Here is a 24172-nt window from a genome sequence, read left to right on the forward strand (position 1 = left end):
GCAGGCGCACTGATGAGTGTCTAAAAAACAGCCTTTACGTGGCGCGCTGGAGCGCCTCAAAAGTCGCGCGCGGCGTTTGCTCCCCATCTCGCCCTGCCGTGAATGTGCTGTGTGTGTGTGTGCTCCGACGTGTGCAGGAGTAGATCTGTGGATAAAAGAGGAAGTGTGAGGGAGGCGATGGAAACTAAGGATGGACGGCACGCGCGGTTGTGCGTGTGTGCGCTGCTCTTTTTCCGCTCTTTCCCACCCCGCTCGGCGCACGTGCATGTACGATGGAGGGGCTGGGTAGGGAAAAGCACATGAAAACAGGACGGAAAGAGAAAAAGTAGCGAAGGGTATTTACGCAACTCAAGGGGCCAGTGGTTTTCAACGATTTTTTTTTCGCGTGACATTTCTGCATCAGTTGTCACTATGTAAACGCACTCTAGGGACGTCCCGGAAGGAAATGATTTACAGGGGCGGGAGAGGGTTTGGTGAGGTAGCATAGCTGGGGCCGCACAACCATCGCGCCACCATTCACATGACTGCTCCCTCGAACCTTCCCCCCCCCCCTAATCACACAGAGAAAGGCTCCTGCCAAAGACCCTTTCATCGCTTGATGCATTTTTCTCGGTTCGACCCAAATGCTCTTTATTTCGCGTTTACTTAGCTTCTCCACTCTTGTAGTTCCTGCTGTTTGCTCTTTTTCGTGTTGTTTCTCTACTCCAGCTTTCAGTAGGGCCTAGAACGCTCTCGGTGCCAGCGTCTCTCTGTTTGGGTGCGCGGAAAGAAAACGAGACTTCTTAAAGAGAGGGTGGAGGTGGCCAACGATACACGCGTACGCTCACACACACACACACACACGTCCATACACCCACAGGCCGAGAACACGAAGAAAAAAAAGGGTGGTGAAATGCGCTTTTTTTGATTTTTGGCGTATCGCTGCGTGATTCATTTTCTTTTCCTTTTATTGTGCGTTCACTTATCTCTGTTTCTCCTCTTCTCCGTGCACTTGTTTTGCTTGCTTTCTTTTTTTTTTCCAGCACCCTCTCTTTTTCGCTTATATCACGTATCTTTTTTTTCCTTTGATGCTCGCGTGCTTACATCTTCTTACCGTTGCGTTTGGCCACCCACCCACCCACTACCACCGCCGCCTTCCTCCTGCTGCTGCTTTTCTTGCCTGAGTCATACTGTGTGCTTCTGCTTCTACGTTTTTTTTTTTCAGTTTGCCTCCTCATACAGCTAGATTTCTCCACTTGATGCTCTTGCTCTTTAACGTGCGCTCTCGTGTGCGTCTTCCTCTGGAAAGTAATTGCCCACTGTGTACGCTTTTCATTGTCGTCATCTCTCACTGTGGCACCTTTTTTTTTCGCTCTTCTCATTCTCACAATTGCAAGCCTGATCTCCCAGTAGTGCAAACCATGCGACTGATACGCGAAAGGGGGAAGGAATAGAGAGAGGGATTCGTGGAGGGCCATTTCATCGCACGCTGTGTTTGTCGGTGCTATTGGTGGCCCTTTCACTTCTGAAGTCTTGTTTTCTAGCTTGTCTTCCCACTCGTTGTGGCAGTGCAAGACTCACAGGAAAGCGGACAGGCTCAGCTGAAAGAAGATTTGGAAGACAAACAACCAGGCAGCGTAAGTCTTTTTTTCACACGTCATCCCGATGCGATTGCTACGCATCGGTGCCTCTTGTGTGCACTGCGTGGTAATGTGAAACGACGGTCTTTGCGTTGTAGAGGATGAGTTACGACTGCTGAATGGCGTGGCGGTCGTTGCCCAAATCCACATGCAAAACGCACACCCAAGCGTCAGCAGAATCTCCCCAATCTTCCATACAGGCGCAAGATTAGGTAGCGCAACATCGGCGGCAGGAAGGATGGGGGATGCACAGGTTCCGGGCGTCTTGCTTTCCAGTACGAAAAAATGGAACGCAAGGCGTTTGCCTTCTCCCGCGAAAGCTCTTAGAAATGATACAGCGCGGCATGCCTGTGTTTTTGCGTGTGGGGGTGCGCACTACTCCCTCCCCCCACCCCACTCCAGCCCGCCCGCACGACAATAGCGACGTAACGAATAACCAGTGAAAAAACGGAACTCTACGCGAAAGGAAGGAACCGAGCGAATTAAGGCTTTGATCCAAAGTTACGTGGCGTGCCAGCAGCACGCCTCTGAGCCGCACAGTAGCCTTTGCTCTTGTCGCCTCGGTACTCTCTCCCGAGGTAGTGCGAAGAGGAAACGAAAGAGTAAGAGTTGCACTCATGCCGCCTTGAGTAGACGTTCCGCGAGTGTGGCACGCTACTCTATGCGACATCGTGGCCGCATGCTCTTCCCTCTTCTCTCGCCCCGTGCATGGCCTCGTTCGTTATCCATGTGCTCTTCGTGCCCGGCTTTCTTCGCCCTCTCCACTTCCTTCTTTCCTCTGCCCATTCTCTTCCTCCCACTCGTCTACGGTGATAACGTTTTTTTTTTCTTTTGTCCTCCATTTGTTCCTTGCGTGCGCTCTGCCGGATCTCTGCATTATGGAATGGACCTCCTTCGAAATTTTACAGGTGAGGTTCCGACCAGTGCTTTTGCTCCTTTTTTTGTGTGTGCCTTGACGACGAGTAAGGCAACGCCGAGATTCTCATTTCGCCTCGTTGACCTCTCTCTCTTTCCCTGATGTGCAAATCTGGCAACTAAGCACCCCCGCCTCTCCCTTACACCACATCGACACACACACACACACACACACACACACATACGCACACAAAAGAAAAACAAACCGAAACCAAGCGGGAAAAAAGAGGCAAGAGACAGGGGTCATTCTTTACATCAGCTCTCTGCTCACCCTCTTTTTTTGTTCCTAGCGCAGAGAACTCGCTTCTCCGGCCCCCTTTTTGTTTCGCCTGGCACATCGCCCTTTCCGTTTTAGCGCAACCTCATTAGATTCAAAGTCTACTCCGAAAGGATCCCATCGCTTCCGCGCGTTTTGGCTTTGTAAAGTCTCCTTCTCGCTGTATTGCTCTTCATACGTGTACCCTCTTTTCCGTCTGCGTCTGGTTTGACGCTTCATCACGCGCGTCCACCACACGGGTCGACGACACAAGTTTGTATCTCCACCTTCGTCTCCCGACTTTCTCTTCTTTCGAGGCTACTCGGTGCTCTCTCATAAAGAGAATTCGGAGTTTTCTTTTTTTTTTCTAGCTTACGCCTTGCCTTTTTTTTGTTCAAGGATACGAAATTGAGCAGTCGGAGAGTTCCCCTACGTTTCCTTTGCTCCGTCTCCGGCTGCTTTCGAGACCCTTCCTTTTTATTTGAAAAAAATTTTTTGGCCTCCTCCCTCCCGGCCTATTAGCGTTGACGTGTGCCTTGAGCCTACACACCCCGCTCTCTTTTTTTTTTATTCTAAATTGATCGATCTACTTGTGTACGCACCTCCTCCTTCCCTCTTCGTTCTCTCCGCGATTACACCACCTAGATTTCCTTTTTTGTGTACTAACAAATCCTTTTCGTGTCAAACGTTTGTCTGTTTCACTCTAGATCCCTGTCTTTTGGCTGTCGCCTTTCTTTTTTTACACCCCTCGTCCTTTTTCAGATACCAGCACGAGATACCGAGACACTTTTTCCGCCTCGTTGTGTGTGTGTGTGTGTGTGCTTTTGCTCTTCGCCACTTTTCGTTTCATCCGCACCACTCTCTCCCGAGACCAAAGGCCGCTCGCTTCCCTCCTCGCCCTCGGAAAGTGAGAAGACCAACAACAAACCGAAGAAACGCGAAAAGACTGAACAATTCGTGGCTGCCCTTTTTTACCAATTTGCCTTTCCTCGCCGTTTACTGTTGAGCGCTGTGCCTCTGCTCCGTCTTTCTCTCTCTGCGTGTGCGTGTGGGTGTACGCCCCGTTTTGATCTTTTTTTTTCGTTTCTTCGGTTTCGTCACCATTCGCCTTTTTTTGTCTGTTTCCTTTCCCACCCTTGTACTCTGTCTGCCTCCCCCCCTTCTTTGTATCTCTCACCAGTAAGTTGGCTGCGCATATACACACACACACATATTCATGGTGTGTGTGTTTCTCTCTCTCTCTGTGTGTGTGTCCGAAGATTTTTTTCCATTTTTTTGATTTCTTTCAAAGTGAGCTGGCCAAGGAGGGCAAGGAAAACCAAGAGAGTCCCAGCGTAAACACACACGCGCACACACGCACGCACACTCGCCTCGTTTCCTTTTTTTTTCCTTGTTCTTCAGTGTCTGCCTTTTTTTTTGGTGTGTGTTGCTCGCTCGCTCTCAGGTGTCGAAGACTTGCCTCATTCCTGATTGGTACACATTTACACGTGCGTATTGTCGTTGGTCCTCCCCTTCCCTTACCTCCCTCCGAAGTACACAGTAAAACGCACCGTGCTTCTCCCTTTTCTTTGCTGTCTTTTCGTGCTCTTCGCAGCCGTGCGCCTAGTGTTTGCCGTTCCAAAGTCGCTCAGCACAAAGAAGCATCGAGGATACCGAGCCTGACAGGTCTTACAGTCAAAGGCCTTTTTCCTTTAGTCGTCCCCCCTTTCTCAATCAAGACATCTTCCCCACACTCCTTCGTCAGCACTACTGCTGAGAAGGGCCGTGGTTTGCGCAACGAGACACTCGCCCACAAGGAGCCCGCCGGCCGGAAACCCCAAACTACAGTTTCATCTGCCCCCACGACTTCCCTTAACCGCATATATACACTCAGCTTCACACAGCTGGCGCTGGGAAGAGTCGCGAACGGTTAATATGGGGTCCATCTCTCCTGCACGGCCGTCGATAGAACCCTCGCTGCGGGTTCGCGAGCCGTCTGCCGCCAACACTCGCTACGAGAAGACATCCGTGCCCAGCGGCTACTGCAGCCCAGGACTTGCCGTGGAGGAAGCGACCATACTAGAGCCAGCAGGATGCATTTTCGCGACCACTGTTGCTGAGGAATTCGTGCGCGCAGACGCCATGACAGTATCGATGGCCACAACCCCTCTGGCGAGCGTGCAATGCACACCGCGGCTGCCAAGAGGCAAAGAAAATGCAGCCAAGTCTACCGAGTCCATCCTGGGCCACTGCAAACCAGCGCGATCACCACGTCCGTCGCAGGTGACGGAGCTCCGCTTGACTACAAATGAAGTCGGCGTGCTGACCACACCGCACGTGGGCCATGGCCTTCAGACACGCGCTGCTTCTGCTGCTTGCGGCACTCGTCGCAGTTTCACTGACAAAACCGACGGCTCTCTGACTAAAATGGCGCTCTCCACTGTTCTCCGCCCGCGGGGAAACAGCTTATGCGAGCCGGACAGTCTCGACCTCTTGTCTGCAGTGGGGCAATCCGATGTCAGCATGGACGACTTCGCCCCCACTGCCGCCTCCTTTCAGCTCACATGCGAGGGGACTAAGTGGTGTGCTGTGGTCGCCGCGCACATAGAAGCCGTGCACCGGCTCGCAACAATCGATATCACATCGTCATGTGGGGTCGCCAAAGGCGAGCTTTCTAAACTGACAATGATAGCCACCGAGAAAGCCGGGCTTCAAATTTGCTTCCAGCTTGCTACGTGGGGTGACGCACAGCGCGAAATCACCTTTCGTCGTCGGCTGGAGATGTGTGAGTTACAGCGTCTTACAAGACTCTACCAGACATTTGTCACCACGCCGATGTCGCCTCCACCAGCGGATGGAGAGAACAAACAATGGCCTCCACGCTCTCTGGAGGATGATTCTCACCTTCCTGAAGGAGTCGTCGCTTCCAACACCAACAATCACCGCAGGGTCAGCGAAGATCGCCGGCAACTCGTTTCAGAGTTCGAGACAACATTGGAAGATATGCAATCTATGCTGCTCCAGAAGGAACAGGAGCTTCAGCACCTGGCCTCCCAGCTCGAGGAGGAGCGTCGTTGCAGTGGGCAGAATGTAGCGGTCTTGCAGAGCCAACTAATCACAATGCGCCTGGATCATGCGTGCATGGATAAAGAGCTCGAGAGCATCTCTACAGCTCTCATCGACACGCAAGAGTCCTGCAACGTACTGCGACAGCTCATCACCGAAAGTGAGGAACAACACCGGTTTCACACACAGCAGGCACAACAAGAATACACAGCACTCCAAAAGGAACAAGCGCACCTCATCAACCACTACGAAGCTCAGATTACCTCCTTAAACGAGCAGCTACGAGAGGCTCACAAAAAACTTGATGCGCTTCACAACGCAGACATCACCGACACCCCCTGCGCTCTCGTGCGAGCAGACACACAAAACTTGAACACTCCCTTCACTGCACACCCTGAGCAGAATAACAAGCACAACGTGCTTAGCCTCTACACGCACGGCATCGTGGATGCGGTGCGCAGCGAGTACGAGGCGCAGACTGCTGAGCTTGTGGACTCCGCGGAGCTTGTGGAGGCGCGCGACGCGCTGGGGGCGGCGGAGCAGCGCTGCGCCGCGCTGGCCGCTGCCCACGCGGAGGCTGTTGCTGCGCTGGAGGCGAAGAGCGCTGCGTCGGAGAGCGAGCTGGCGGCTGCTCGGGTGGCGTTATGCTGTGCTGCTGAAGGGTGCTTTGAGAAGGCTTCTCCCCTGCTTCGTGTGTGTGATTCTCGTGAGTGTTTCGTTGCTGGAGTGCAGTATGGTGTTGAAGTTCTTCGGGATGGGTTTGAATCGCGTGCGAATGAAGTGGTGGGCTGTACCCGCCGAATCGTTAGTGCGAGAGCTGCTGTGGAGGCTGCTCGGCGGAGGTGTGCGGAGGTGAGCTCAAAGTTGACGCAAGCGAAGGCATGTGGTGACGATGAAAAGGAGTTCTGTAGTGGAGAGCTTGTTGCGGCCCATGCTGAGTTGAGAGCCGTGATGGAGCGCTACCTCGAGGCCGAGGCGGCAGTCGATGAAGAGGAGGCCGAAGAACACCCGTATGAGGCGTTATTCTCTGCATTGAGTCGAGAGCTGAAAGATGCCCGCGAAAAGCTGAAAACAATGCAGCAGCTCAACCGAATGCTACGGGAGAAGTTCCGATCTGATCTGCAAGCATCGGAGAGAAGCTCATCGTATTCAAGTTGACTTCTGTTGTGTTGTATTTTTTAACCGGTTGAATGAGTGAAGGGCACCGTATTCAAGGATTCTTTGACTCAGTTGTGTCTGCGTGGTAGTGTTCACGCGGGCGGACAGCAGACCGCCGGAAAGTAACCGCAAATATTATAGCGGACTCGCAAATGCTCGTAAAAGGCCGTTACCTTTTTTTTTCTCGAACTTACCGCGGCAGAGGCTTTAGAAAGGCGCGCATATCTGCACAAGAGAGGTTTCCTTTATTTTTGTTCCATAGCGAGTACATCGTATATTTTTGTGCGGTGCTCAGTGTACAGATGAGAATTTTTCTGTTTTTTTTTTTCGGTTGGGGTTTTGCGCTTGTTCTGCATCTCTCGAACTTCCTCGCAGTGGCGCACGCGCACACCGACACTGTCACGGAAACACAGTGCTCTCAGCTGGTGCGGGTTTCGTTGCGTGTGGTGGCGGTTAAGCGCGCCATTTTTCTGTTTCTTATTTTCAAGTGTATTTCTTTTATCTCGCTTATGTTTGGTGAAAGCAGAAGGAGGCGCTTGCGCTCTACCCACGATGTTTAATGACGCGTTTCTTGCATCGCCGTGATTACTTCGCAAAAGGGCAGAGGCGCGTTTTTATTGTCCCCGCAAAAAATGTCGTTCCCACGCTGCCTCGCCGTCTCCCAACAAAAGCATGAGCCCACGGAGAAAAAACGAAGAGGAGGCGCATGAGCAGTCGATCAAGCCTAGCAGACCACTCCTTTCACAAGTGGACAGTTGTGTGCTGTGGTGGTGGAGACGCATCCGAAGCGGAAGAAATAGAAACAAGGCGTTTGCCCACTTGCCTTCATGCATCACGCTTTTTGTTGTTCTCTACGGCTGTCGTCAGCGCGGAGTGCACGTTGACATGATCATCCGCCGCTCCTACCCTTGCCGGCTTTCGTTGCTGTCTACTTGTTACTTTGCCCGGAAGAAACTTAGCAAAGAAGTCGGAAAAACCCGAGAAAATGCGCGCTCTCGGTGGAAGGCTAGTAGAGGCGCTGCGCTTCACGGCACTCGTCGCTGCACGCGCGCACGCATTCGATCGACAGAGAGAAACAGCTCACCGATGTATACTTCAGTCGCTTTTTGCACCCCGAGCCGTTGCGCACATTTTGGTGTCTTTTTCCTTGCATATTTTCTTCCCTTGTCTGCGTTTTTGTGTGTTGGGACCTCGCCACTTCCTTCCTCGTTGCCTCCGTTTTCTTTTGTTTTCTGGTTGCTCTTTCGCCCAACCCCGCCCTCCGGTGCTTCTCCCCTTTTTCACGTGTGGGACTTCACTGCGCACCCTCCATCGGCCCTCACACTCGTCCATTTCGCCTCCTGTATACAAAACAGCAGCACAAACCACTGCGTATCTTCAGCAACACCACGCGTGTACCTTCCAGCGGGACACCACGTTCGTCCGTTACACTTCCGCACATCCCCACAACTCCCTTTCGTCACCTTCCCCCCAAAAAGGCGATGAGCGTGCTTGAGCTCCCCTGGGTGAGCGTCCTCGGCGGCCATTCGGGGGCTTTTGAAGATGCGCCGCAGAAGTTTGTCGCGAAGGTTCCTGCGACAGCGACGGTGGCGCCTTTGGTCTCAACCTTTTCGTCTCGATTCACGAAAAAGTTCGACGGGGATGACTGGAAGGACCTTGTCGCGTCCGTTCCTTCGCTGCTCTATCAGACATTTGTCTACGAGGCGAGCATTGCGCTGGCGGTGCCTCAGGAGGCCATCACAGACGTCCAATTTCGCCTTGGTAGCCTCTACGTGACCTTCCACGTCACCCATGATGAAGACATCAGCCAAGAGGAGATGGCCCACCGCATTGAGGAGTACCCGTTCCGTGAGATGTGGCGCCTGTACAACCAGCGCGACGGCGCCCCGGACGGCTTGGATGCTGCCCTGCAGCGCCTCAAGGATGTCGAGATGGAGCTCAAGGACAAGAATCACGAGTTGGAGAAGGAGCGCGGTGACAAGGAGCAGAAGGTGAACGAACTCAAGAAGCAGCTGCAGGCCCTTCAAGAGGAGCTTGCCGGCCCCGTGGCTGAGCGCGAGCAGAGTCTGCTGCAACAGCTGGGTAAAGAGCAGGGTGCTCGCAAAAAGGCGGAAACCCAGCTCAAGGTCGTTGATGACGAGAGGAAGAAGTTGCTGGAGGCCGTGAAGCAGGAGAAGCTGCGCGCGGAGAAGAGCGCGCAGCGCCACAACGACCTCATCGCTGCCATCATCCAGGAGAACAAGAAGGAAAAGGAGGCGAAGGAACGTGAGCACAATGAGCAGATGGAGGTAAAAGACTACATTATTGAAAACCTCAAGTCTCAGCTGCGCACTCACACGAACGGCAGCGCGTCTCCGCGCAATAGTATTGTCGACGTTGACCAGACCGACGAGTTCAACAGGCTGATGGAGCGCATGGAGGACATGGCAGCAGTGCTGCAGCGCACGCAGGAGTCGGAGAACCAGGCTCGCGCGCAGATTCAGCGGCTGTCTGATCTGCTCAAGGAGTCGGAAGAGGCGCGCCAGGCGGAGTCGGTATCGTACGACAACAACGTGGCTGCTCTCACCCAGCAGATCCACTCGTACCGCGACACGAAGATTGCGGAGGACCACGAGCGCCGTGCTAAAGAAGACCGCCAGCGCGGACGTGGGCCGGTGAGCGAGGCTTTGAAGGAGAACGCGACGATTGTGCGTCAGTACACCACCAGCCTTGAGAATCTCATCGTCTCCCTGCAGGATCGCCTGCACGCTATCAGCGAGGAGTACAACAACTACTTGACAGAGGCGGAAGCGGGCGTTTCGCATGAGCGTCAGATTCTTGTTGAGCAAGACGAGGATAGCAAGAAGACCCGCCAGACCTTCCGCTCCAGCTCGATTGCGCTGCAGAAGATCTACTGGGGCTCTCGCGAGCCGGAGGCGCAGCAGATCATCCAGAACCTCGACGCCGCCGCCTCCAACGCCGAGAAGTCGAGTGCGGCGGTGCGCGTGGTGATCGCGATGCTGGACTCGAAGGCGCGCGCTTTCGGTGATCACCGGAATTGGATGGAGCAGCAGCATAGGATGATGCGCGAGCTCTTGACCTCGCTGCGTGACCTGAACCAGCGAGCCTTTGACCGGCAGCGCGCACTGATGGACGAGAAGGTTCTCAAGGCGTAGTCTTTGCTCTGCTGTCTGCTTCCCGCCTACTCCTCGGCCTCTTTTTCTGTCTATCGAGTGCACGTCCACTTCACTCTTCCCTGCGTGCGCGTGCGTGACTATGAGGACTGTGACGGCAGATCAAGGATGAAAAAGGAAATTTAGAAGACACGCGCACACGCATACACATAGATAACAAAAACGAGAAGAGTTAGCTGCTGTCGCTGTGTGTGCGCGTGTGCAGTTGTCTCCTTTTCTGATTCGCCGTCCTCTCTCTTCGCCGCTGTATGCCGATGACAACCCATGCGAGCTTGTTCCTTTTCAATCCCCCTCCCCACAGGCAGTTCTAACCCTCCCCCTTACATTGTTTCCTTCTTTTCTTTACAGTTTTCTTCGTTTGTGGTTCTTTTCCTTTTTTCGAGCTTGGCCCCGGCATAGTTCACCAGGCCGATGCACCTCTCCCTCCCATCATGCTGGCGTTGTTGTCTGTGTTTCTGTGTGTCTGTGTGCGTACACAACAGCATCAAAACATGCCGAAAAGGAAGAAAAAGCGGTCGGAACGACGAGACGAAAAGCCTGCCGCTTCCGCTGCTTTTGAGTTAGTGCTGTTCAGCCTTCTGAGGGATGCGTGTTTGTCTTGCGTCACAGGCACATTTGTGTTTCTGCTCTTGCTTGTCTTCCTGTTTTCCGCCTTTTCTGAAAAGCACGGCGGCGGTGTGTGTGTGTGTGTGGGCGTGGGGAGGGGTTGGGCAAGGACCATGTGCACGCGCACATGTCGTCTGTAACCAACTACGCAGCCACGATCTCTCGATTCTTTTGCCTTTCTTTCCTTCTTTTTTTTCCTGTTAACCGTCACTGACTACACATAGACAGTCCACACACACACACGCACATATGCCCGCGGGCGACTTAGCGTAGGCGCAGCGGCTCGAGAACGAGAGAGAAGGGCAGTAGATGGGCTGAAGCCAAATTTTCACCGGCATATAAGCCGGAAGGAATGAAGCGCGTGAGCAACGAAAGTCTACCACCACGATCAGTACAAAAAGAGCGCTGCGCTCATGTGCACGAGAGGCCCGGGAAGGGAGGCAAGTCTGGAATCGAGGGAGACAGTAGAGGAGGTGCGACATTAACTCCCTCCCCGAGGAACGCACACGCGCGCACACACATGCGACCTTTTTGTTCTTCCCTCCGCTTTATCCCGTCGTCTCCACACAAGGAGCCAGAAAAGAGGAGTAACGCGCTTTTTATTTTATCCCCTCTCTCTGCTCGGCACTGACCTACTCCTTCTTGCCTGTTTCTCCATTACATCGTAGAGTATCTCTGTTTGCGCCTCCACCCCCTTCTGCTCCCGAAACACACACACACACACACATACACCTACTTTTAAGCATACTCGGGCTCTTATCCCTGCTTGCTTGCCAGGGCAAAGAGTGCCGAAGAAAATTGGCGGATGGGGGAGGGGGGAAACTCCTGAAAGAGAGAGTGGAGATTTTAAGTTACCGCTGGCCGCAACACCTGACATGAGCAAGTGGTATGTGTGTGTGTGCGCGCATTGGCGGTACCCTGCAAATGTGAGTTAGCATGGCTTCTCTTCCCCTTTTTTGTCTCTTTCTTGATTGCTCCTTCCCTCTCTGGGCTGGATTTTGGGCGAGGCGATAGACTCTTCAGGTGATCATCACGGCTAGGCGGAAGCGACGTGGAAAATGGTATCTGCTCTTCCCTGCCTCTTCTCTTCTCCCCCATTTCGTCTTATGTGGGCCATGCCCCGCCGCATTTGTTGTCGGGGAGTTTTCTCTTTGATTTTCATATTTTTTTTCCTCTTCACCCGTTGCTTCCCTGACTCAACGCGTGCGTTGCTGATGCTCTGCCTGCAACCGTTACTTCGTGTTTGCTCATTCTTTTGGTTTGGTGCTCTGCGTTCTCAAGTGCCATGTGTGCCAGAAGCATTCGTCTGCGTCTGTCTGTGTCTGTGTCGCGTTGCGTGCTGGTATTCTCGCCGCGTTGGTGGTGGTGGTGGTGGGGGCTCCCACTTCTCATTCAATAGCGAACTCATTTTCCTTTGTGTGCCATTTTTCCTCTTTTTTATCTCTTCGTCTTCTGTTTTGCTCTTCTCCGCTCGCACATGGTGGAAAACAGGAACGCAACCCCCCCCCCCGAGAAAAAAAGACGACAGCAACACACACGCGCGCAGATGGACTAACCCCTTTTCGTTTTTGTCTTCGTCGCCTTGCCTTCACTGATTCGCATGTCTTTTTTTCCCTCTGTTTCTTGTTTAGCCTCTTTTTCACCTAGGGAGGTGAAAACAATCTCGAAGCAGATGAGCACACACACAGACACGCACACCAGGATACGCAAAGAAGGAGCGAAAACAAAACAGCGATATTTAGCCCACGAACGCAAGAATGCCCAGACTGCCTTCAAACACATTTGCCTTTGCATTTTGTGTCTCTAGAGTGTACGAGAAGACGTTGCACATATGTATGCGTGTGTGTGTGTTTAGGGGGGGGGTGATGTGGAGGCGCTGGTTGTCGTCTTTTTTTTGAGTTGTTTCTTCTCATTCACTCGTGAGTTGGCTGCTGGTGTCATCATCTTTTACTTTGGTGTGCTTGCGAAAAGGCGGACAAGTTGCTGCGACGTACGCGGATCAGCCTTTCACTGGCCCGAAAACATAGTACCAAACAGCATCATGAGACTAAAGAGCGAACACGACGACAAGAAGTACCCACTCTCTTGTGTAGGGGGCTATCAAATGGACGATAAACCCGTCGAGCAACGCGACTCGTCCAATCGTGAGAAGGCGCCGGGGGACTGAAGGAGATGGAAAGGTCACTCGGGAGTTGATGGTGCTTTTTGCGCGTTGCTTGCGTGCACGTCCTTCCTGTTCCCCCATGCTCGTCCCTTTTATCTCCCCAAGTACTGGGGCTTCTCTCTTCCACGCGTGTTGTACTGTACCTCCTCCTGGCGTGCCGTGCGTGCTGCACCGTGCCTTTCAGGCGCCTCCGACGACTGCCGTTTATGCGCATCCCTGCTCTTCTTTTCCTCGTCCACTTCTGTACCTGTTTGTGGCCCGCCGCTTTGGTTGTCTTCTGCATTCGTCACCAACCTGCACGACTGGCTGGTCGGTGTGTCCCATACACGCGCCTCACTTCCTCTACCTGTCCTCCCTTTCTGTTGGATCCGTCTTTATCATCACCCACACACACGCCCTGTTCCCCTATTCGCGGAAGATTTTCACAAAAAGAATTAGCCTTCCTTCTCATCTGCGTTTCGACACGGTTTCGTCTCTCGCATCGCATACAGCCCGCCTTACTCTGCCCTGCATTTTTCCTTTTTTAACTTTCGCAACAGGAAAACCCGCTAAGCAGCAATGCCGCCACGTCCGTCTCGTGATGAGTACCGCCGCGTCCGCGAGGGCCGCGAGAATCGCGACCGCCCCGAGGGTGCTGAGAACGAGGTGCGTGTGACTGCTACCCATGGCCAGCACAGCTACATCTCGTACGTCATCGCCGTGCTGAACGGTGAAGATGGCAAGACGCGCAACGACACGGTAAAGATCAGCGGTATGGGCGGCGCCATCTACAACGCCGTCAACATCGCCGAAATTGTGAAGCGCCGCATTTCTGGCCTGCACCAGGTCACTGAGCTGGGCTCTGAGCTGGTTCGCGACGAGTACGAGCCGATCGACCGCACCCGGAACCCTGAGAACGTCGTGGTGGAGCGCAAGGTGTCCACAATCCTCATCACGTTGTCCCGTAACTGTTTGGACAAGTCCAACCCTGGTTACCAGGAGCCGATTCCGGATAGCGAGGTGACGGAGCAGGAGAGGCGCGACCCCAATATGAGCCGTCGCGGCGGTCGTGGTGGCAGCCGTGGTGGTCGTGGTGGCAGCCGTGGTGGCCGTGGTGGCAGCCGTGGTGGTCGTGGCGGAAGCCGTGGTGGCCGCGGGGTAGCGGCCATCGATCGCCGCGATGACCGCGAGAACTAGAAACGCGGGGAAAGTAAATAGCGGGAATGGGGGGGGGGGGCTGGCTATTTGCCGGCGCGCACCTGGGTGGTGCGTGAGTGTCCCTACCAGCTTTAGGGCCGTCCATGCCTGCCTCCACATCCCTGCCCTTGCAGCCGCACCATCTTTGTGTGTGTGGGGTTTTCATGGTGTGAGTCCTCAGATAGGTGATGCTGTGGGCGGGCACTACACGAAAAGAAAAGCCATACCGAAGCAAAATCACACAGACGCGAGGCTCAAGAATGAGATAGATGATGAGGTGTATTAGCGCGCTTGTTTTGTGCGGTTTCCTTTTTTTTCACACACACATACCGTAGTTGTACCACTCCCCTTCGTACCTCACCCACTTTGCCTTTCTTTGTTTTCGGTTTGCTGGTGTTGGTGGCCATTGCACCGCAGTGCTCCGGCTTGCGGTGTGGTGATCGCAGCAGCGCCTAGCTGGATCTACTTGTATCTATCTTGCTTCCGTATCAATGTGTGTCTTGGCGTGTGCAGGCGCAAGCCACCCCAAACGAGGCGAAATTAGTGCGGAATCCAAGATGACGGAAAGAAAAAGTAGGGATGATTCCGCGTGGGGTTTACGGCATGCGCGCGAGCGACAAGAGAGAAAAAAAACGAGGGAATGGGGGCAGAGGAGTGGGCGGGGGAGGGGGCCGAAGGAGCAAAGGGGGAAAAAGCCCGCTTGTTTTTTCCCCTGCCTCTGCCGCCCGCCCCCTTCTCTGCCTCTCCGACTTCGCCATCACCGTGCGCGTTTTTTTCTCCCTCTCCTGCGCATATCTGTTGTTTCTTTTGATGTGTTTTGTTGCGGCTTGGTTCTTTGTTTTCGTTCTTTCTTGGTGTCTTGACGATTTTTTCCTCTTCGATTTTTTTTTTTGTGATGTTGAGGGGAATGGGTGACGACCCTCTTCGTGTAGTGGTTCGACTGTCTTCCTCCACAGTCGCTGTGCAGTTCGTTTTTTTTTTTCTGTAGTATGCACAAATGCGTATGTGGAGCCCGGTGAAGGCTTCACACTTTCAGAATCAAGCATATACACACGCACACACCATGAGCAACGTGACGTCGTTCACCCTCTACCCTCTTTTCTATTCTCTTTTCCTTTTTTGTGTTTGGTTGTTTCTTCTCTCCCTCTTTTCGTTTTTCTCTTCTCTCGTCAGACAACGGTGAAGAAAACACACACACAAAGAAAATAAAAAAGAGGAACAAGCTGTACGTGTATCTTTTCAAAGTCCCCGAAACCCCTGTACGACCCGGCGATAGTAACTAAAGCAAACATGAACAAAAAAAAAGAGGGCAGACCAACCTCTTTTTTCTCTCCTCTCCTCTCCTCTCCTCTCCTCTCCTCTTCTTTTCCCGTCGGTGTCTCCTTGCCATGCTTGTTGTGCCATTTCGAGGTGGTGTTTCCTCCACGTTTTTCGTTGCCATGCGTGCCCTTCTCTCTTTGCTTTTTCGATGAACCACAAGAAAAAAAAACGCGTGTGAAAGAGACGCGAGATGGGCGAGCAAGCGGCTGACAGAGGGAATGGCCACAAACCAATTTTTTTTTTCTGTTTACCGGGTAGGGGAGAAGGTCGAAAAGAAGACGAAGAGGAGAGGTGCCTCGCTCTCGATTCTGGAGAGGGCGTTCAATATATAGAGGCTGGCGAAACGGAAGAGAGAGAGCGAAGGGCGAAAAGAGGGAGGGCGAAAACTGGTGTCTTGTGACAAAGCCCCCGAAAACCCCAAATATAAAGAACAACAACAGCAAACAAGAAGAGAGTCGATCTCTCTCCCATCACTCGTGAACGGACATGGACGTAAATTCACACCATCGCTCTTCCACCATCAGCCCCCTCCCCCCATCCATCGACCACTTACTCAAGAGTGAAGCTAGCAAAGAACCAGAACTTCTCTGCCCCGCCCCCTTTTTTCCTTTTTCCCCGACGCCATCCGTACAGACGGGATTGTGTTTTGTTCTCTTTCTCTCCGCCCTGTTTAATGAAGAACTTTTTTCCCCTCTTTTCTTTTCTCTCTCCCCGTTCATTTAGGTCTCCTTTCCTCTGAACTATTACGAGCCACCACCACCAGCACCAGCACCACTGTTACCTCTCTTTAATTTGACTCGTCTCTATCCATCGGCCCATCTCTTGCCATTCTCTTTGTTTCTTTCTTTTCGTTTTTTTTTGTTGTTCTCTCGGGCGTGTGCCGTGAACCTGTTCATCGTCTGCTCCTTAAAGCTTGTCTGCATGTCTCACGCAGCATGTGAAGGCGACGAGGCACTAATGTGAGGAGACAGCGGGCCGTCGCGCCCTACATAACAAAAAAAAAACAAAAGAAAATCAGACATAAAAAGAGATGCGACGAAGACGAAGAGGAAAAAGAAAACGCAAGAAAAAAGAAAAAAAGAGGAAAAGAAGGCGAGGAAAGAAAAGAACAAAAACAGAAATGCAGCCACCCAACCACCCACCCACCCACACACACACACACGTCCCACACGGGCACATACACGCGCGCGCCCTATTTTGTTTGATGCTCGTTTTACAAAGAAGAAAGAAAAAAAACACCATCTCACACATGCAGAGAAAAACAAAAAACAAGCAGACCAAGAGTACACGTGGAAGAGGGGGAGGGGTAGACGACGCGCGCGAAAATAAACGAAAGAGGAGCATAACGGAGAATAATATATATATGATGAGTGCGTGCGTGCGTGCGTGTGTGTGTGGCTGTCTCTCCCGCACTTCGCCGTTTGTTAGCTCGACTGAGTTTTCCTTTTTTACCCCTTTCTCTCTCGATCTCTTTCTTCTTTCTTGTACATGGGAGGTGTAGGATGGATGATACGGCACACATATACAGCGGCGAGAGTGACATTGGCTGAAGCTGCTCGGGAGCACGAGGAAAGAATCCGTTTTTCTTTCGTTGCTTCTCCTTTACTCCGCGTCCCGTTTACGTTCAGTACCCAAACTCGCACTATCATTTTTCACTCACTTCCCCGGCTTGCCCTTTACGCCTTGTTTCTCACTGTGTTCGTCGGCGTTCTTGGTGCCTCCCTCTGTTTTTTCTTCGGTTTTTCGGTTCGGGTTCTTTCTGCCTACCGTGCCCACTGCTGGTGCTGCCTCTTTTTCTTTCTCCTTCGCTCCTCCATATCCATTCACGCTTTCGTTTCTCTTCACTGATGCAAGCACACAACGTGTGCTTTTCATCGCTAAGACGAGTGCAAGGGATAACCGTGACGGCTGGACATGGGCGGGAGGAAAGGGCGAGCATGACGCAGACACCAAGAGAACGAAAGAGGAAAGGAAAACAACGACAAAAGCAGAGGGCATTGCTAGGGTTCTCGAACACTATAGCAAACCTGAAAGCACTGTCTCCTCCGCTGCCGCAGCGACAAGAAGACACGCAAAATCTCAAAATATTTTGCGCTTTTTCCCCCGTTTGTTGGAGTTCTTCAAGCGTGATTGACGACGACCAAAAAACAGGAAGGAACGAGGAAAAGACGGAATGTACGATTTTGTTTTTATTTTTGCTGTAGGGAAAAGATCAAACCATACACGGAAGAAGAAACGGAGATACAAAAAGAGAGAAGCTCCCCCCCTTCCCTCCGCCCTCCCACAAAAAAAAGAAACAGGTAAATGCCATATACCGAAAAAAATGGAGAGGGAAGAAGAATATGATGCACTGAAGAAAACAAAATCACGCCAACCCATCTTCTTCCCCTCCTCCCTGTCCACCAGGAGAAAAAAGCGAAATACGAAAAAAAAACCGCACACCCACAAGAACACATGCGCAGGCAGATCCTCAAGCTCGACGTTTTCGATCAAGGGAAATGCGTTGTTCATGAGCGGCTTTCGCAGTGACAATGACAGTGAAGAAAGAAGATGAGGCTCAATATGGTCAGAGAACAAGTGAAAGCACAGAAGGACCACTGCACAACTGAAAAAAAAAAGGAGGAGGATGGGGGGAGGTTTCTCCCCCCTCCCTCCATCCGCACAGAGAGAAGTCCGGTGCCCGGTGAAGCGAAAGCAACAAAAAAAAAAGGGATGTGACATGCTCCTTTTTCCTTTTCCCCTTTTCGCGCTTTTACTTTGTGTTTAATTTTTTTTCATTCTCTTGTGCGTTGCTCTTCTTTTTGGCTGCTGCTACCAGTGCGATTTTATTTTTTTTCTTTCCACTTTTGTTTCTCTTTCGTTATCTTTCTTTTTTTCGTGTGTTCGGGTGATGCAGCTGTGTTGTCGTCTCTGTTGGAACTGCTGTTGTGTGCGCGCGTGCTTTTTCTTCGTCCTACTGTCTGAATCCATCCCCCTTCCCCATGCAACGCCCTCTACCCTCCTCGTGCCGTCAATATTATGGTTCCTTGTTCGCTCTTGTGTTTTTTTTTTCTCTTCGCTCTCTTTTCTTTTTTTGCTAAATCGCTCACTAAAAAAAAATGACGTGAAGCTCTGTGTGTTCGGTCGCACGGTTTTGTGGCTACTGGGACATCGAAGACATGCACTTCGCCGCCGACGGACTTGTCGCCTGCGGTGTGTTACCGAGAGTGAGGTTATGAACGAGAGACGCATCGCCCGACGGCGATGGCCCTCTCTAACTTCTCCATCTTTGCTTCCGCACACTGCACATCGTGGCGTTGCTACTGAGGGGGACAGGCAATTCCTTCTGCGCGCATCTTTCCTTTTCTGCCACGGCAAGCACTTCTGCGCGTTAGCTGAACGGGAAATGTGAGGCGTTGGCAACGACAGCGACACGCTGTCGAGCGGGCATGTGCCTTCCCTCTATCACCACCACAAGTGCGGGCGGTGCAGAAGAGACCACGCACACACCATCCCTATATTCTCCACTGGTCTCTCTCCTTGTCTCTCACTTTCTGGTTACTCCAACCGATTTTCACGGCCAATGCCGTATGACGTCTCTTTCTTCTGCACACCGTTATTGCCTACTTTGTGCCTCCTTGTAGCGTGCCTCAGAAGAACACGCGGTGCACAGGTACAGAGAGAACCTGTTCGTGTAAGAGGGGCCCTCACAGAGTAATCTCCTACCGGCTGTGGCTACTTCGTGTTCTAGGAGACTTTCACCCACCCACACGCTCACAAAAGGAAGGACTTCACGAACATCGTTGGCGCTGCGGCCTCCACCGCCTAGTGTAGCCTATATCGCCTTCTCTTCACATGCTCTCCTCTTTTCGCATACAGGCATACATCTCTAGGTACGCATATTATACGTCATCGTGGCTGGCCTCTAGCACGTGCCCCACTTTATGTGCGATACATATGTATGTATACATGTGTATTTAGATGTGTGTGCATTGGGGATTTTCGGTGTGCCTGTCTTCATCTCCTCTTGCTGAAGCTGCATTTTGTTTGTCCCACACCCTTTCCGCCGGTGCTTCCTTCTCTCTTTGCCCCTCTCCTCATCTTGTCGCCATCAAGACGAGAACAGGCAGGTAAAAGTAGGGTGTCGCATCTCCTTGTTGTGTCGTTTCTCTTCCTGTTGCCGGTGGTGTGTGCATCGAGCTCGCTCTCGACGCTGTGTCACCCCGCGGGGCGTCATGTTGTCATGTATTTTTTTGCTGAATGAGCATGGCGAGGTGATGGTGGAGCTGCAATTTAGTGAGCGAATCCCGCGCTCAACGTTGGAGGGATTCTGGTCCACCTATATGGCGCCGTCGAAGGGAGGCCGCGAGGCGCCCGCGGCCATCGTCGCCTACGGCGGCACTGTGTTCTCGCACATCCACCGCAACAACGTGTTTCTCGTCGGCACACACCCTTCGGACGACACGGCGCTCGTGGTGATTGAGCAGCTCTGTCTCGTGGCCCGCGTTCTCACAACATACCTGAGCGAGGTGACGGAGAACACCATTCGAGAAAACTTCTCTACCGTCTATCAGCTACTACAGGAGATGTTTGACTACGGTTACCCCCTCACCACTGAGTTCTGCGCACTGGAGGAGCTGGTGCCGCGGCCGACGCTCGAGAACCGCGTGCGCACTATGCTGGACACGCCGCTTGTGAACAAGGTGATGCCGGTCGGCAGCCGCACTTCCATTGGGGTTGGCAGTCGGCAGGCATCCAGCTTTTTCGGTGGTGTCCCATGGCGGGACCCGGAGACGCGTCACAGCACAAATGAAATACTCTTTGACGTGGTGGAGTCGCTGGACTACGTCCTGGACAGCGAGGGCCGCTGCGTCAGGGCTGCTGTGCAGGGGAGCATCGAGGTGAATTGCCGGCTGAGCGGCATGCCTGACGTGGTGCTGCGTCTGCGCGATGTCGACGCCGTGGTCGACGACGTGGCTTTTCATCGATGCGTCCGTCTGGACCGTTATGAGCACGATCGCACGCTCTGCTTCATTCCACCCGACGGCAAGTTCACGCTGATGAAGTATACCTGCAAGTCTTCCCAGCTGATGCCGCTTCCACCGTTCTACGTGACCCCGCAGGTCACTTTCAACGCTACGGGTGGTCGCTTCCATTGCATGACGGGCATCCGCGGTGGCGGAGCGGGCTTCTCTTCCGTGGCGGAGAAGGATAAGGATGTGCAGCGGCTCTCGGTGCGCCTCCTGCTGCCGCCAAACACGTCATCGCTCACAGTGACGAACTGTTCGAGCGGCACGACCGTTTTCGACCGCTCCAAGGCGACGCTCACGTGGAGCGTGGGCAACTTGACGCATTACGCAACGCCGTCTCTCGGTGGCGAGTTCTTGTTAGAGCCGGAAGGTAGTGACAGCAGTGGCGAGCAAGGGCGTGACAATGCGGCGCCATCGAGGTCGGCGAGGGCAACAACCCATGCGGCCGGAGTCGGAAACGCCACCATGGCTGCCGTGTCGTTCCAGCTGCCGAACCGAATCATGAGTAGCCTTCGCGTGGATTCGGTTCAGGTCTTGAATGAGATCGGCAAGCCGTACAAGGGGCTGAAGTACCTAACGCAGTCTGGCAGCTACTTCATCCGAGGCGCCTGATGCACATGCAAGCTCCAATGCATCGCTCCGAGCGTGTGCAGGGCATGCGTGTGCGTCCGCGCATCATCCTCTGCTTGGCGTCGCCTCCTCCTCTACTAAGTTGCATCAGCTCACTTGCTTCGCTTGCGTGCCCCAGATAAGCCCCCCGCTTCTCACGCTCTCCCCTCACACACAATACACACGCTTGTACCGGCTCATGCATAACTACGCCACAAACAACGCAACAGCAAACGAGGACAGCCGTATGAAGAGTGTGGCTGCTGCGACTCAGCTACATCCTTCACCTTTCCCCTTTTCATTTTTGCTCTTTCTCGCATGCTGTCGGTTGCCGAGTGCCACGAGGAGGCGTTGCTGGACCTCCAATGATCTCATACAACGTGGAGCTTAGACCCTGCTAAAAACGGCAGCGGGGGGGGGGCTCCACACAAATCTACCATGCCCCGTGGATGCCGTGGTCGAGGGGCGCGCGCACAGGACACAGAAAGCGACTAAAAGCTGTTCTTAAGCGCTGCTGCGGTCAATGTATCCACACTGCAAGCCTCCGCATGTCTCGTTGAAAGCACGCCAGCTGCGCCTACCGCTCGCCGCTTGCCCACTGCCCCGCTCTTCCTCGACAGAAGACCGCATTGCCTACCTACCTCCTACCCCCTCCGCGCATCGTTGCTGCCCCCCGTCGCGTTTCGTTTCGTCTCCTTGCGGTGGTGCTGCTGCGTCCACACCAGCGATACCACATTGGGTCTGCCTGCCCCGTTTGACGCGCATACACACGAACATATTCCACGCTCAACCACGCCCCCCCCCCCCAGTTCTCTTTCACCCGCTAGCGGATTGCTCTCTATCGTTGCTGATCCGCCACCTGTGCCTCTCCCCTTTTTTTGCACCTCCTCGCAAACTGCCTCTGCTTTTCCGTAACTAAGCCCTGGTGCTGCTACATAGGCGTTTTTCCATACCCCTATCAGCTCGAGAAACGAGAACTGCGAAGCCCAAGAGAAACAAAAAATGTCTGCCGAGGAGTTTGAGCGCTACACAAAGTTGGTCTCCGACCTGCGGTCGAACCTGTCGATCCCGCAGAAGATCGAGATGTATGGCCTGTGGTGTGTGGCGACGCGGGGCAAGTGCACGTTGAAACAGCCGTCCCGCGCCAACGTGGTAAAGTACGGCAAGTGGGCTGCGTGGAAGAAGTACGAGCCCCTTGGTCAGCAGAAGGCCCGCGAGCTCTTTGTCGAGAAGGCAAAGGCTATCGTAGCCAAGTACCCATCCAGGTTGTGATGGCATGACCACGGCGGAGAAACGCCTGGGCGTGCGACCGAGAATGGCCCTCCCCTCGCCTCTTTCTCGCCTTCCCTCTCTTTGCCTGCAGTCAGTGACATGCTTAACTGCTAAAGTCTAACACCCGGACACCTCTATCAAAGCACGAAGACGACTGCTGCTGCGATGGCGAATGGCGGCTCAGCGCTTCCTTGGCGAACACAGACAGCCGCTGGGAGTCCTGCTGTCTGTCTGAACAGGACGTGTGGGGGTGGCAGCGGCTTTGGTGAGTGCGCGCCATTGCGCAGCTCCCTTTTTCTTTATTTTCTTTTTTGGTTTTAAGCCTTTGCCGTGTGCCTACCCTCCGACAGTCCTGCTGAGGTTAACCCTTCGATCCCTCCCGAGCGTGCATTCTGTTTTCCGCTTTACGACAATGAGCGTATTCTTTGGAGAACTCTCGGGCTCCCTGCTTTCACCATTCCGCTGAGTCTCTGTGTCTCTTTTCAGAGTGCCGCGGGACCGTAGAGCGCAGTCGTTCTTTGCGTGGTGATTGGGCTTATAGGTTTTGCCAGTGGCCGAGGATGTCCGCATTCGTGGCGCTCGCCATCGCCCTTTCGTTTCCTGTTCGCTCAAAGGCGCAGTGCCTGCTGCATGTGCAGCGCGGCGTGCGCACACTCATGCACGTGCACAGGTGTGCTCAGCGGGCGGCACCTTCGCGTTGCTGACACCATCTCGATCTGCGACGGACTCGCTCCTGGGGAGGGGGTATTAGCGAGGCCCTCGAAGAAGAGCCCCCAATGCTATTGGCGACCATTACCAAAACCCCACTAGGGCCGTTCCCGCGTTGCTTTCTGCCTCATTTTATTCGCGTGAGCCTCATTTCCGATACTTCTGTGCGTATGCCGAGCGGCTCACGCGCGTGTGTTCTCGTTGAATGCCGTCGCAGCGATGGTGAAGCCCTACAGCAGCCGTAACACAGGAAGAGGCTGTAGCACGAGGCGGCGGCACACCGGTTCAAATCCGTAGCATGGGCAAGAAAGAGGGGTTATTCGAAAAGAAAAAAGTCAAGATGCCAAAAAAAAGTTGATGCGAAGTGTTGTCAGCTGCTACGTCACACAGATCCTTCGCTTGGGAGGGGGCACGCCGCTGTGCAGTCATCCGCTGCCACTATTCGTTTATTTTGTTTTATTGCTCGTTTGAATTTCGTTGCTCGTCTGTGTGCTTGTGCAGCTCCTTCTTAGCATCTTCTTCGTTTTTTTTTTTTCACGCCCCGGCCCCCGTTCCTCTCTTTGTCGCAGAACGCGGGTTACAGGGACAGGTAGAGGAGACGGCAGGGCACATGCGCACAGAGGAAAAAAGAGAAAACAAAATAGTATACCCCGCTTTAACCACCGCACGGATGCGAACACAAAGACACAGGGAGCGGGGGAGGTGCGTGCGCGTGTGTGTGTGCGCCAGGAGAGAGGGAGCGGTCAAGGAAAAAGGTGGAGGATATATCGGTTATCTGAGGCGCTTGTCTTGCTCTCTTTAAGGCTGAATTTCAGAGAAGGCCACCGCGGATAGTACCGGCCGCCTCCGTGCGTGATATATCTCAGTGCCCAGTGCCCACTCTGTATGGGGAGGAGCCAAGCACCCTGCAGGCCCGCCCTCGGGTACGGCCGGCGGGAGGGGGGAACCCTTGGTGTCGGCAGGACGGGCGTGGGGCTGGCGCTGTGCCGAAGAGACTTGCGGGCATGATGATGCCTGTACAAAGTCGCTACGAGCGGTGCCGACGGTTCAGCGAATATACGCATCCACCGACTGTGTTTTTTTTTTTGTTTGCGCGTGAGCTGCGATGTGGTGAGTGTGGGCCCGGCTCCGTGGCGAAGCTT

General features: G+C 53.5%; 5 protein-coding genes across 5 annotated transcripts; all 5 read left to right on the forward strand.

The window, feature by feature from the left end:
- Positions 1–4704: 4704 nt before the first annotated feature.
- LDBPK_342390 (hypothetical protein, conserved) lies at positions 4705–6993 on the forward strand (the record flags this gene model as incomplete). The annotated part of the gene is made up of 1 exon (XM_003864350.1): positions 4705–6993. The coding sequence occupies one exon, from the start codon at positions 4705–4707 to the stop codon at positions 6991–6993; it is 2289 nt and encodes a 762-aa protein (XP_003864398.1).
- Positions 6994–8474: 1481 nt separating this feature from the next.
- On the forward strand, positions 8475–10148 carry LDBPK_342400 (hypothetical protein, conserved; the record flags this gene model as incomplete). Its single annotated transcript, XM_003864351.1, has 1 exon — positions 8475–10148. The coding sequence occupies one exon, from the start codon at positions 8475–8477 to the stop codon at positions 10146–10148; it is 1674 nt and encodes a 557-aa protein (XP_003864399.1).
- Positions 10149–13494: 3346 nt separating this feature from the next.
- Positions 13495–14112, forward strand: LDBPK_342410 (hypothetical protein, conserved; the record flags this gene model as incomplete). The annotated part of the gene is made up of 1 exon (XM_003864352.1): positions 13495–14112. One exon carries the CDS (start codon positions 13495–13497, stop codon positions 14110–14112), a length of 618 nt encoding a protein of 205 aa, XP_003864400.1.
- Positions 14113–19646: 5534 nt separating this feature from the next.
- Positions 19647–21053, forward strand: LDBPK_342420 (adaptor complex subunit medium chain 3, putative; the record flags this gene model as incomplete). Its single annotated transcript, XM_003864353.1, has 1 exon — positions 19647–21053. One exon carries the CDS (start codon positions 19647–19649, stop codon positions 21051–21053), a length of 1407 nt encoding a protein of 468 aa, XP_003864401.1.
- Positions 21054–22052: 999 nt separating this feature from the next.
- Positions 22053–22322, forward strand: LDBPK_342430 (acyl-CoA binding protein, putative; the record flags this gene model as incomplete). The annotated part of the gene is made up of 1 exon (XM_003864354.1): positions 22053–22322. One exon carries the CDS (start codon positions 22053–22055, stop codon positions 22320–22322), a length of 270 nt encoding a protein of 89 aa, XP_003864402.1.
- Between the last annotated feature and the right edge of the window lie 1850 nt (positions 22323–24172).

Source organism: Leishmania donovani, chromosome 34, assembly GCF_000227135.1.
Source record: "Leishmania donovani BPK282A1 complete genome, chromosome 34".
NCBI lineage: Eukaryota > Euglenozoa > Kinetoplastea > Trypanosomatida > Trypanosomatidae > Leishmania > Leishmania donovani.